The sequence below is a fragment of the Protomyctophum parallelum genome (assembly GCF_964188405.1).
Source record: "Protomyctophum parallelum genome assembly, chromosome: 10".
In the NCBI taxonomy this organism is placed as follows: Eukaryota; Metazoa; Chordata; class Actinopteri; order Myctophiformes; family Myctophidae; genus Protomyctophum; species Protomyctophum parallelum.
Genome location: NC_139704.1, coordinates 9,333,444 through 9,347,978, shown reverse-complemented (window position 1 = coordinate 9,347,978; position 14,535 = coordinate 9,333,444). Strand labels below are relative to the sequence as shown.

Sequence of the window (14,535 nt, the reverse complement as noted above, 5' to 3'; positions counted from 1 at the left end):
TACATTTCAAATGCATAAGGTGCATACACACAAAAAACGCACGCACGGCGCACGCACACACATTGTCAAATAACATAAGAAAGAGACAACATTTTTGAAAATGGCCTATATCTACAAGCTCACAACGCCTTTGCACGGCCTGAAAAGGTTGAGAACGTTCGGTTACTTTGTAACCTTTGTTCTCTGAGTGAAGAGACTATCTCTCCACCCAAAATATTTCATATGTATGGGGAATGTCCCCACCTGTTCCACATTACCTGTTCCACACTGGAGTTATCCAGGAAGGAGAGGAGCTTGTGGCTGTAGGAAGAGGTGGAGGTTTCATTATTAACCACGGCCACCTGGATCCCCCTGGGGTCTCCACCGATACACAGACACATCAGAGAGATCTGGATGACTGGCAGCAAGAACTGGAAAGCCAAGGACCTGTACAATACATTAAAGGACATTTACAACAAAATCCATAGTGCACAACATAACCGAACATACTCTCGCCTCTGCGCCATTACATATTCCATCCGTTCTCTGTAAGACACACGGCGAGGAGTACAAATATAGCAGCCCTCAGAGAGCCTGTGTCCCCGAGTAACCAAATGCCACCACCATGCCTCTGGGGGTGGTGCTAATTGTTGGATATCTCTGTTCGTCATTGTGAGGGGGGTGATTCTGTGAGTCTCGCACAATGCCAGAAGCACCATCCAACAGTAGGCGGCCTTAGGAATCTGGAGGCCCGTTTCAAGACCAAATATGAGGCCCCCATATACCTATGACAAAGACATAATTATTTTGTTGATACAGCCGTATATTGATACGAATAGTTTGACTGTTCAATATCACATGCAGCCATTACTCTCGACAATTAGCAACAACACCTTTCCTCATCCTGTCGTCCCTTCACAATTAAAGTGTCTCCCCTTTACCTCCCAATGCTGCACATTTTACCATGTTATTTACATAAAATAGGTGTAACTTTACTAACTTAACATTAACATTGTGGGAGAGAGCAAGGCAGTGAGTGAGCGAGAGAGAGAGAGCGAGAGGGAGAGGGCCAAGAGTGGCGGCGGTTGACTGAGGGGACTGAGGGGCTTGGTGTCCCAGGTTAGCTTGGTGTGGAATGTGCTAATTTGTCCCCTATATTCAAAGTCTGATTTCCATTGATTGTTGGCTGTGTTTAGCATGTATATGGCTGTGGTGTTTTGGTACAAAATCAAAACAACTTGTCTAATATTTTGGCATGTTTAAACCTCCAGGAAAATCCGTGTTGAGGTTCTTAATCCACTGTTTTCCATTAAAACGTCTTTGTCCTACTGTCCAGTTGGGATTGTGTTGAAGTCCAGATACTTTTAGAGCTTCAATGCCATGTGCCATGTAATGTTGAACAATCCTTTTAGTTGTCTTTTTTGCATTGTTAATATTGTATCTGTGTTGTCTCAGCCTTGCAGCTATTGTTTTACTCGTTTCTCCGACATATTGTAAGCCACATTTTTAACATGTGATTAAATAAACACAGTTGCTGGTGCTGGCTGTTATCTGTTGTCTAATCTCCAACGTGCGTTTGTAGTTCTATTTTTAACTATTTGTTTGGGTTTGAAGTATTATGGTCTCTGGCGTGCTGGTGTGTTGATTCCTTTTAGCTTGCTGTGTACCAGATAAAATGGTAAATGGTGCATTTATATAGCGCCTTTATCCAAAGCGCTTTACATAGATTGTGCATTACATTCACCCATTCACACACACATTCATACACCGATTGTGGCGGAAGCCATGCAAGGCACCAACCAGCACATCGGGAGCAATTTGGGGTTCAGTGTCTTGCCCATGGACACTTCGACATGTAGACAGGAGGAGCCGGGATTCGAACCGCCGACCCATGGATTATTGGACAACCTGCTCTACCTCCTGAGCCACAGTCGCCCTTAAGATAATTTTTTTTTCTGTAGGCAGAGTTTCGCGATTATTATTTTTTTGGCAGAAGGAGAAGGAAAAAAAAACTAACAATAACAATAAAGTCCTTTCAGGACTCCTTGGTCCTTTAAATAAAAAAAGATCATAGAAATGAATATACAATAAAGAGAGTTCCACCGTGTTCAGTTTGGAACATACAGACACAGGTTTGTGTTTCCACCGCATTGTGTTGCATAGTATAGTATATATGTATAGTTTATAATATAGTTTCATTTTATAGATATTCCACTGTTACGTTCTTAGCTTACGCATGTTTCATGATAAATGCTTTTTATGTGATGCATTCCCATGCTTTTTTGTTCTTGCTTAATGTCACTCTGGATTACAGTAAGAGCGTCTGCTAAATGCCTAAATTGTAAATTGCTACAGCGTTCCCTAACACTGAGCTGTGTTGTATTTTGAGGGTGTGTGTGTGTGTGTGTGTGTGTGTGTGTGTGTGTGTGTGCGTGCGCACGTGCGCAGAATGTGCTCAAGCTGCCTGGCTGAGCACGGAATGTGATGTATGGTGACAACAGTGCCGCTCACGTCACGCGGGTGTGATATTTTTCTCCATATCGCTGTGTGAGAGACAGTCCACTGAGCAACTCAAAGTGAGGCTGAATGACAAGCATTTTGCATTATGGCTCTTTGAGGGGAGCTAGTGCCCCATATGGCCAGCTTGGTGTGTTTGTGTGTTCTCAGGGGCGGCCTTAGGAATCTGGAGGCCCGTTTCAAGACCAAATATGAGGTCCCCATATACCTATGACATCATTATGTTGTTGAGGCCCCCCTGAGGGTGGAGGCCTGTTTCAATTGAAACTGGTGAAACATACTTAAGGCCTCCTATGGGTGTACAGTATGCTGCCAGTCCAGTGTGACTCAAGTCACGCTGTCATAGAAAGAACAGAAACGGAAGATCGGCAGTTCTGGTGTTCCCTGTGAATGAGCGCCCCTCACTTCACACAAGTGTGATTTTTTTATTGGAAAAGTACCAAACCAACTGTACATTTTGTGAAACATTACACCGCTACTGCTGATCGTCCCATTGTCAGGCCCAGATCCTGGGGAACTGACGGAAAAGGTGGAACAGTGACTCGGCCGCCTGACACAGCAGGCCTCTCCTATCATGACTGGACGCTCCCACGTTTTTTGTAGTCTGTATGTTTAGGGCATGAAACTAGGACTAATAAAAACTGCTTCGACTGCTTCCTATTTATTAGACTGCTATTCTTCATTAAACTGCTCACAAGTTTGTCAAAAGTAAACGCATTCAGGCTGGATACTCACTGGATTACCCAATCTTATTCTGGAGGATCAAACCTAATCAAAGATGATGGAATACTAAATAATGGTGATGGAATACTAAATCAAGCTAAAGATAGAACAAAGAATGATGTACTGTAAAGCTCCTTTAGGGGCGTTTTTGGGGTGAGATACTTAAACAGAGATAATTGTTCTGATGCGTTTAAACTAAGTAAACCATACCCGGGGGACATGTGTACAAGGAAAAAAGTAAATATCCACATGACCTGACCGAAGGGGGTGGTCATTCATCATTCCCCATATACATACAGAATTTGTTACGGAGTGCATACATAGGAATGTTGCTTAAACAAGTTTATTTCTAGCCTAAAACAAAACATATCGCCATCCTCACCCTGGCATCCTCTTCATCCGCACCAAGGTTTTGATCATCAAGGCTGAGATGTTCCTCCATTTTGGCAGCACGTGTCTGACTCGAACCTTCCAGTCGGCTGTACACAAACACACAGGCAAAAGTTAAGAAGAACACAGTAGAATACAGCATCCCCAGGTGCCCGGTTCCAATCAGGCATTGTGTCTTACAGTATGTCCGTCTATCTATCGCCCACTCGACTGTAGGGCTGTCACCATTACAAATTACAAAGAATAATTGCGATTATATCAAATAATGATTAGGCAATTATGAAATAATATTGTGACAGGCCTACTTGACTGTCTAATCAAGTACATAATGCAGTACTCTAGGCCAGTGGTTCCCAAACTGTGGTGCGTGCACCCCTTGTGGTGCGCGAGAACCTTCTAGGTAGGGGGTGTGCGACATGAAAGGCTAATGGTGGTGCTATGGTTTTATTTTAAATATATACTGGCCAATATACTGTATGGCAAGTATATGCAGAATATAGCCTATGCTGCATATATAAGCCATATTCAGGTTCATATATGTGCATATATGTGGATAAATTGGAAATGTATGTCCCTATATAGCTTATGCAATTTATATTTCCATGTGAGGGGGTGCGTCAGCTAGGTCAGGAGGTAACAGGGGGTGCATGGTCAAAAAGGTTTGGGAACCGCTGCTCTAGGCTATTTACCCTCAAACTAAGAGTAACACATACCTAGTTAATTTGTAGCACATACTTGCCTTATTAGACCTACAATAATGGCCAACTAACCCAATTAGAAACAATTTGTCTTCTTTACCGCCATTCCCCATACAGTAGGTAAACAAACTTCCTTGCATGTCCACCAGACATGTCCAGACATGTCCACCAGACAGGACAGGCATGATAAACCTTTTTGGTGCATTGATCTACCTTGAAACTGAAAGACAAGTGCATTTGACCTTTTAAGGTCACTCAGTCACAGTCGGTCATATCACCTGAAGTGAAAATTATGAAGAATGCTGCACACTAATTATGAAGAATGCTGCACACAAATCCAGTTTAAACACATTTAGCCTTCTTAGACCTACAATTATGTCAACTAACCCAATGAGAAACAATTTGTCTTCCCCATACTATTTTTTTTAATTTCTTTTATGAAGAATGCTGCACACAGCATCCATCACTCATCCATATTAATCCAAATGAATGCCATTGAAAGGACTACAGTGTATATTATGGCGGGTCTCTGTCGCGTGCGTCAAAAAACTAACCGGGGGAATTTTAATGCAGTCACGCAACGCGGGCAGTGGAGCCACCCTTCATTGATTAAAAAGGGAACATTCCCTGACGGTGACGGTGACGGCGACGCGCCCGGTGGAGCCCCGCTGTTAGAGGGATGTAATACCACAGTGAACAAGAGATAGAAAAATGAGGAAGTAGGATATGTAGCACAGGTTTGGGAAAGAGAGAGGAAGCTGATGAGGGTAGACAGGGGGAAGAATGTGCAGCACGGTTGGCGGTCTTGTGGTTTTAAACCACGATGACACCCTTCTGACATAACTTGAATAGTTGGTTTAAACTTTTAGTGTCCCAGCCACAACCCATTCAGGATTCAGGAACCAACAACCTTTTGGTGTTTTACCCCTTCTGGACGGTAACCCCTTTTGGGGTTCTTGTTGGGGGTTAATTAATGGGGGTTCTGTACAGTATGTAGCAAAATAACATTTTTGAATTTTTTGAATAAGTATTTAGAAGGCGTTTTTTTTTTAGAAGTGGCCCATTTTTTACCAGGGTTGAACCGGTTCTTAGTCCATGAGCCAGAGCTCCAAAATTGGAACGTTAATTATTAATTCAGTGGACAAAACCATACTATATTAAATTGATTATAGGTTCAATATAACTAATAAGTACATTTATATATGTTAACCCTTCCACAGTAGTAGCTTTTTCACATTTTCAATTATTTGCATATCTCTTCCTATATAATGCCTAATTTGCATATTTAAATGTACAATACATTGACATAACAACGCGTCATCAGAGCGGAGGGAGGGGCGTCAGCTGCGACTCCGCGGCTCCGCCCACCCCCCGGGGTAAGATTTGTGATTTGTGATTTGCTCTCGTTCACTGCAATGCAATTTGCGGCATTTTCAAAACAATATTGCGCAGAGTAGCGATTATCTAACGTATTTGCAATGCCATACGTTGAAAGATCTGTTGCCCGCGGACAAGGCACGTTACCTCCGCAAGTTAGATATTATCGGCATAGGTGTTTGCCGTATGTGATTAAGGATTGGAAAAAGTTGCATTGGCAGCCATAGAAAATTCTGCCCGGGGTAAAACACCGGATGTGATGTTTTTGGGCGTTCCTGTCTTGTTAAAAAACCGGCTGTGACGTTTTTGGGCGTTCCTGTCTTGTTTCGTGTCAGTGTATTTCAGAAAACTTGTAATACAATAAATCATTGTCTTCGTATAAGTAATCAACTGGGGAAGTTTCATGGTTTGGTGATAACTATTAATTACAATTTTACCTATTCACCTATCATCTATAAACTGTAGGTGAAAATAACAAAATGTGTGATAAATATGAAAAAGCTAAGGGTTATCATCCTATAGACAATTTAATATGGTTAGTATGGTTTTGCCCACTCAATTTGTAAATAATGTTTTTTTGGGGCTCTGGTTCATGGACTAAGAACCGGGTGAAAAAGGGGCCCGTGTGACCTGTGACTGATTGTTCGTTGAAATAACCTACCTGAATACTTTGGCTCTTCCTCCACTGCCACCGTCCCAATCCCCAGGATTGGCCGACTCTCGTCACGCCCACTTTCAAATGACAGGCTGTTCTCTATTACCGTGCCCAGGTTGGGTCCCGGGGGACTGGAGCCATGTTTGGAAAGGACCTGGTCACTGGTCTCACACAGCTGCAGGAAGGCATGCTCCAGTGTCTGCAACGACCACCTTGATTAGTATAGCATGATAATGTGGGCTTTGTCTCTGGGGGGGGGGGAAACGAAAAGAAGCTTCATGACAAAAGGAGATCTTTTTCAAGCGGTATACTCACTGATGCATTGTGCAGCTTCATCAAAGCATCTGGAGGTCCCTCTGCCAACAGATGTCCATTCCGCATGAGTCCCACCTGCAGGAATAACAGCAGGATCAGATTATTGAGCTGCTATAGGAGCTGTTTGGTATGCCTATACAATGGATGCCTGATAATCTTCAACCACTTAACAAAACAATCTACAGGTTTGCAATGCATTTGTGATTCAACGTACTGTGAGATTAATAACACAGAGATATTGTGTTATTTTTGCTATTTAACATTTCTGAACATAATAAATAATGACACGCCCAAAATAGGGATGTCAGGCTCAAAGTGGTTAAACAGCAATATCTGACAATGGAGATGTAGCAAAATGTAAAGGCATAACAAGCAAACAAAATGTTATGTTTGGAGATTTATTGATTTATTGATCAAAAAATCACACCCGTGTGAAGTGAGTGGTGCAACTCTGTGTGTGTGTGTGTGTGTGTGTGTGTGTGTGGGCTGGGCCCGATTCCGGCGAGCCGCCCCGCGTCCGAAACGGTTGAGAAATGACAGAGTTACCGTGTGGGGGTCCCTCTACTGTACTGTACTGTCACTGTACTGTACTGGCACACCCGAAATCACCATATATACAGTTAATATATACAGTGTGTGTTTGTGTGTGTTAGGTTGCGCACAGGTGGTGAAAAACAACCATGCTGTTTTCGTGCTCAGACGCACCCACCCACCCAGCCACACACATAGCTCCGTAGTTATTCCTCAGCAATGGTGTAAAGTATTGTTGTGCCCTACGTTAAACCAAGACACGGTTGGCATGTGTTGTATAGTCTCAAGTGCAACAAAACCAAACACACAGATGAAGCAAGCTTACTCAGCCTTCAGTTGTTCCCTCCACACCTGAATGATTGTCATGTTATTATAGTAGTACATAAATGGTTACCTAACCCATCATTTGGTCCCTAATTGGGAACATCATTTAGTCAGCTGAATGTAAGACGCCTGTAAGACGAGTTTTACTTTGACACAGGAGGAGTAGATCTGCTATGTCCGGATTCCAGTGCACAACACTCACTGGCACACAACCAAGATGTGTGAACCTTGTTTTGAACAGTGGAGTCACGAGGTTGCACAGACAAGAGGCTGGTTTCAGAAGGATATGTGTCACTGTGTCTTTGTCACATGGTCACCGTGTCTTTCTCTATTGTCTGCTGGCAGGTAGCCTCCCTGCACCTGAACCCTCGTGTTCCCTAGGGCTTTATACTCCCATGCCTTATTGGTCTTGCTCTCGCCACCAGGAAGGCATTTTGGTTTTGGGCCGCATTTTGGTTCCAGCAGTACACTGCGGATTTGACTTGACGTTACTAAATTTATGCCAACGGTGGCGAATCAGAAGCATTATTGTCACGTCACACACAAAGTAAATAAGTGGGTGAAATTCGTTTTTGTGGATCATGTCCTTTTTCCAAGAAAAACAAAGAAAGGGAAGACTTACAAGTAAAGGGTCTCAGATATTTCAAACCTTGTTTCACAAACGGCACAGCATTTGGGTCTCTGTTAGCTTATAAGGGGTTTCAGATATTTACAAGCTTGTTTCACAATTGGCTTGTTAACAAGTGCTCGCAAATGCATTTAAAATGTTAAGCACTCTGGGTTATTGACCAGCTCAGTGGCCTTGTGGTTAGAGTGTCCGCCCTGGGACTGGGAGGTTGGGGTTCGATCCCCGGCCGGGTCATACCCAGTGCATCCCTGCTTGGCACTCAGCATCAAGGGTTGGATTGGGGGTAAGTCCCTGCGACATACTAGCAGGGACCAGGGGGTGTACTTGTACATCATATCCAGGGGGTGTACTTGCACATCAAGCTGCAGAAACAGGAGATGACTCTGACTCAAGGCTTACTTGCTTACTTTACTTACTCTTGGTTCTGCTTGCGTCATTTGTAGCTTGACAGAGGGTTGATTTATTTTCAAAGTCACAAGAACACACACACACACACACCCCACCGGTACACTGTAGGAAAACACACAAACTGTCTGGTGTCTTGTTTTCCACAAAAGAGATAATGATAATCATAAACATGCAGGAAGAGGGACAGCATCTGTTATGACAGGTTGAATGTCTGCCTTTTGTCTTGTGTTTCATCTGTAGCTAATACATCTAGTACCACAGCATGGCAAGCAGCATTGTGCGATTCTGTATAGCGTCCATTAAATAAAGATAATACGTTTTGTTCCAAAGCCCGGTCTGCCCGTCTCTCCAACTATTGAGAACATTACATAGTTATATGTAGTCATATGTAAGAATCATACAGTTACATAGTCATATGCAGTCATATGTAAGGCGAAAGCCTCTTTATCAACATCAAACACAAAGTCGTAACATGCAGTACACCATCATCCTTCTGTCTAGGCTTAGTGGCAGAACGAATCACTGGTTGATCAAAGCACATGAATGTTTCACTCAAGACAGACTCATCATTCTATTCAGTTACACACATAGTTACACACTATCTCTATAGTCATGTGTTCAAGACGGTTCTGTCCGATTCCATCCTAATTGGCTAACATTGGCTTTCAAAGTTTGCAGGATTGGCCCGTTTTGAACAAAAAGCCTCAAATCATGAACGCAGCGTGCAATTTACGTGAAATCTTTCACAGACTTTCGTACTAGGCTGAGGAATATATCCCACCCTTTTCACATTGGCCTGTTATAGTGCCACCAACAGGTGGATTTTTGCAAAACACATTTTTGGAACAAAAAGCCTCAAATCATGAACGCAGCGTGCAATTTACGTGAAATCTTTCACAGACTTTCCTACTAGGCTGAGGAATGTATCTCACCCTTTTCACATTGGCCTGTTATAGCGCCACCAGGAGGCCACAACCTGACCTGCCCTGGTGGAGACCTGTTCCCAGAGGGGCACTTTATCTAGTTTGGTTTGCTTTGGTTTGTTTGGTTCTTGATACTCAGTCTATATTATAGTCTATAAGTCTATAAGCTGCACCTCCCCTGTGTAGATCACTCTCACTACTGTTGCTGCTATGACACCTCCCTTGACACCTCCTTGCTTTCCCTCCAGGGATCACTAAAGGTTGACCTTGACCTTGTATTGTAACTTCATCATAATTACAGCACTTTCTGTGCTGAATTCTTAACTCCTCCCAAGTAATCAACTAACTGCAGGCTTATGTTTAACTATGTTAATTCCCATTAGGACTAATAGGACACTTAACTCAGAACTGACCCGCAGGCACTGTATTACTGTGTGGATGGGTAAAAATGAATTAAGAAAATGTGCAAATGTACTGTGACAGAAAATACCCAAAAGGAGTGGGGGCTAAATTATATGATTATTAACAATTCTTAAGTAACAAGCAGATAATACAATGAGCCATAATTGTAAAATTGTTATGCAAATAAAACCAAAAGTGTTGAAGCTTCTACATTTTTCAGTTTAACTTATGAATGACTTGTCTGACTTTCTGAAAATGGCTCAGAGAGGCCTAATCTTCAACATAATATAATAAGTCAGTCGTTAGTGGGTTTAAAACATAAAGCAGTTAGGCACACTAAATCATCTAGGAAGGAGATTACTACTGAAAGAATGTGGAATCCAACATACAGTACAGTATGTAAAAGTATGTTAAGACTCATGTTAAGGCAGCTACTAAGCTTTCTGCTGAATGTACTTCTGTAAGATGTGGCTATAATATTGATAGATACATAGTTTGTAACATGTCTTTGTCTGCAAAACCGTCCACGAGGGCTGCTGAAAACAACAAACTAAAACACACTACCAGATCCCAGATGAAAGGCGATGAGCCACATGGCTCAACTATGCATTCCACTAGGTTGCCTTGTTTTAAGTACAGTGGTAGCACGAGTGTCAGTGCAAGTTGGCAATATTTCTCTATGTGGTGTCAGTCTTTGATCCACAACATTGTTTTCTAAAATACTGTTACATCAGTGCCAAAAATATGCATCGCAGTGAGTTGTCCACACAAAGCATCTACTGTAGCAGTATTCCAACTCTATCTCTTTCAGTGTGACTCAGTTTGAGCTTTTGTCCAGAATGTCAAATCTAAAAATTTGACAGGGACAATGCTCATTAATCAACATTTCAGTTTTCACTTCCATTTAATAAACAATGGCATGGGGAAGTTGTCAAATGACCCATTGTTTGTAGGGGACCTCAAAGTTGTGGTGATTCCCTGTGAAAGTCACTGTGTATGACTGTTTACTTGTGTGTGTGTGTGTGTGTGTGTGTGTGTGTGTGTGTGTGTGTGTGTGTCTGGGAGATGAGGCATCTGTGAGCCTGTGTGCTTGAAGTCTAAATTGAGCCTAATCCTTTTCATTTATTTTCAATGATTTTTTTTTAAACATATTACAGACAGTTGGTGTTTCTTTGGCCTACTGGCTGCATACACAGGGCTTAAAACCAAAAACAATCCCAAGACTGAAAATGTTTTTTTGCAAATCTGCACTGATCTCATTAAATGACGCCTATGAGATCCTCAGGACTGAAATCAGTCCCCAGGACTGAGAACTTTAAGCCCTGCATACACTGAGAGACAGACACAGACAGGATCCTTTCCTGAGGGCTAGACCAAATCTATCTAGCAGTTGTTTTCGGCAAGTGTCGTACAACAAGGTATAAATTAGGCTACAGGTCTACACGTTTTCTTATGAATGTGTGCATACAGTAAGTACACACTAACTAGTGTGCAGCTCACCACATTGGCTTGTCTGGCCTCCTCTATGTAATGAGTGGTGATGATGACGGACACCTTTCCTGTCTTCACAATCTCCACCAGATGCTGCCAGATCCTACAAACACACAAAAACAGTACTGGGTCACAATGCCATTATATGCCAATTTGTGGACAATTTAATAGAGGGATCGTGAGTGTCTATACTACGTACAGGGAATTGCCGGATATGAAATCTAGCTATACTGGCTGCATCTTCTTCGATCAATCTTGTACTGTAACTCTGTAACTGACCCACAGGAGCATTTGTAGAAAAGATAAAGGACCTTTATAAAAGGGGCAAATTGTATTATATTATTAAATTAAATAATTAAATAGTATAAATTATGTACTGTATAAAGCAGCCAAGTAGGTCATTTGCAGGATGACTAAGTATTTACCGGCACCCATTTTGGTGTTATGCTTTAGCTATTTAAAAATAGCAGATCTACAAGCTCATATCGCGCCACCGAGTGGCGCGATACGAGCTTGTAGGTCTGCTATTTTTTGAAAAAATCGAAGAACGACTGACATTTTTAGAATCTGATCTCGTGTCAGAATGGGTTCATCAGACCAGTGTGTGTCCGGCGGAAACCTCGTATGAATCTGATCTCAGGTCAGAATGGGTTAAGGATTGTGTGTACACATACCTGGACCTGAGCACAGGGTCCACTCCCACTGTGGGCTCATCAAGAATGAGTAGTTGTGGATTCTGCAGCAAGGCTGCTCCCAGAGAAACCCTCCGTTTCTGACCCCCACTGTAGAACGTGCACACGCACGCACGCACGCACGCACGCACGCACGCACGCACACACACACACACACACACACACACACACACACACACACACACACACACACACACACACACACACACACACACACACACACACACACACACACACACACACACACACACACACACACACAATGCATACATGTATGTCTATGTACAGTAGTCCAGGTGTACAGTACTGACTCTGCATGTTGTTCATAGATGCACGTGGAGTTGTAGACACATTCATACCACAACAGAAAGCAGGATCAGCCATCCACCCAGAGGCTACACAGGGGTGAATATCTCCCATGCTTCTGTGATAATTGGTCTCCATAACAGAGACAAAACCGGCAAGACGAACCTGCCTGACAACAACGCCACGCATAGTAGTGGCACATGGTGCTGTTGTCAGGCAGTACTGTTAGTATTATTGACTGTTGGACAGACATGATGAATGCTCACATGAGCACTCTCAGTGGGAACAGAAAGGCCTTTGTGAGCAGATGGGACTCAGCCTGAGGGAACCGCACTCTGTGGGACTCAGCGTGAGTGAACTGCACTCTGTGGGGCTCAGCGTGAGGATTTAAGGCTGACATTTTGCACAGATTTAGCTGATAAGGCATAATATTGACAGGCATATAATGTATTCTCCTCAACGTTTAACTTAAGGTTTATAACAAAACGACTTGTCACTATAGGGTTGCAACAGTTAACTGAGCTAATTGATTTAAGCGATCATATAAGAAAATCTACTGTATAATAGTTTGCAAATAATAATAATTTTAATAATAATTTTGGGGGTAAAGACTCAAATGTGACACCTTGTGAACTTATAAATGTGCTATTTTTGTTATTTCTGTGAAACACTGTTGCATATAGTCGATTACTTTTTCTTTTTATATATATTTTTTATCCCACGATTTTGTAACCCATTTTTCACCCCTGTGTCAATCATCTAATGTGATCCTGGGCTCTACAAACCCTCCGCCAACCTGGGGAGAGCAACGGACTTAACTCATGCTTCCTTCATGCTTGAGTGTCCAAGTTGCTCCTTTACACCTGACAGGGGGGAGTTTCCCTGGTTGGACGTAGCGCATGGAAGGAACACGTTATTCCAACCAGTTCCTTTCCCCTCCATCAGGCGCCCCAGCTGGCCAGGGGGAGGCAGTTTAGAGACCAGGATTACTGCATGTTTTTGTGAGGGTATCTACTCTAGGGGACACGGGGAGAACATGCAAACTCCACACAGAAAGGCCCTTTCGCCAACCCCACCTTCGGGTATGGGCACTGATGACGCGGAGGAGGAAACACGCCGCCAGCACCCACAGCGCCCCGAGCGGGAATCGAACCCAGGACCTTCTAGCTGTGAGGCGACAGCACTACCAACTGTGCCACCGTGCCCCTCATATAGTCGATTACTAAAACAATCTATTTGATTTTTTTCATCGATTTGTTGACCCATATATATATATATACACACACATACAGACTGTTAAAGGAAAAAGGAGGCTGCAGTTTTTCCTTTGATTTGCCAATGGGCTTCTTGAAAACCCAGCTTGCGAGTTATGTCCACATAATTTAGATAGTTTTGTGGATCTCTCAGAAATATGCCAGTATGACTAGAGAAGAGAAGAGGAGCAAGTTTGTGTGTGTCTGCGTGCTATATATATATATATATATATATATATATATATATACAAATTATTTAAAAAACATGTGTCTTGCTTATTCGATTAATGGAAAAAGTTACCAAAATAATAAAATAATATCTGCAGGCCCTACATGTCATTGAAAAATGTGTTGTAACACTGGCTAGAACGTGAGGCAGACAACTTCACACATCACAGTAATTCCACAGTTCCTGCGGTGGTTCTAAAGATTCACAGTATTTTAGTAATACCGGTAATCACATTTGATGCAACTGTAACTTATTTCTATGACATTTCCTAAATTATCATTTTCCAGGCCTGGAAATTGTATTTGCAACCCTGACATTAACCAAGACACAGAGTCATGCTCCTGGTGTGTGTGAGTATTTGTTGTCTGATCATGATTCTGAAGTTCACAGAATTAAACATTTCTGTCAGAAACTAAATGTATGGCTTCTGTGGTAGCTCAAACAGGTCATGTGCTAGCCATGTGACTGCGATATCCTGGGTTTGCATTTGACATGTTACAGTACACTTGCTCTCTTTCATTTCATGGTTCTATTTCCTGATTTGATTGAATTGAAAGTGAACTTATGACACACCTGGACGAAAGGCAACAGTAGCACTGAACACGATAACAGTGTACCGGTAAGCCATATAGATAAAGTCTGTTTAGTCAAGTGAAATGTCAGATTAGTGATTTTGACAGAACCTTGCATAACC

The 14,535-nt window shown here is 42.5% G+C and overlaps 1 protein-coding gene across 1 annotated transcript in view; it reads right to left on the bottom strand.

Annotated features, from left to right (window-relative positions):
- The window catches only part of abch1 (ATP-binding cassette, sub-family H, member 1), a 39,441-nt gene that overhangs the window by 11,530 nt on the left and 13,376 nt on the right, over window positions 1-14,535 (bottom strand). The window contains exons 5-10 of the mRNA XM_083775384.1: window positions 12,036-12,143; window positions 11,371-11,464; window positions 6,655-6,729; window positions 6,346-6,538; window positions 3,602-3,698; window positions 258-426 (exon numbers count right to left, since the gene is read on the bottom strand). Coding sequence (XP_083631510.1) covers window positions 258-426; window positions 3,602-3,698; window positions 6,346-6,538; window positions 6,655-6,729; window positions 11,371-11,464; window positions 12,036-12,143 — 736 coding nt within the window. The remainder of the gene's footprint in view (window positions 1-257; window positions 427-3,601; window positions 3,699-6,345; window positions 6,539-6,654; window positions 6,730-11,370; window positions 11,465-12,035; window positions 12,144-14,535) is intronic.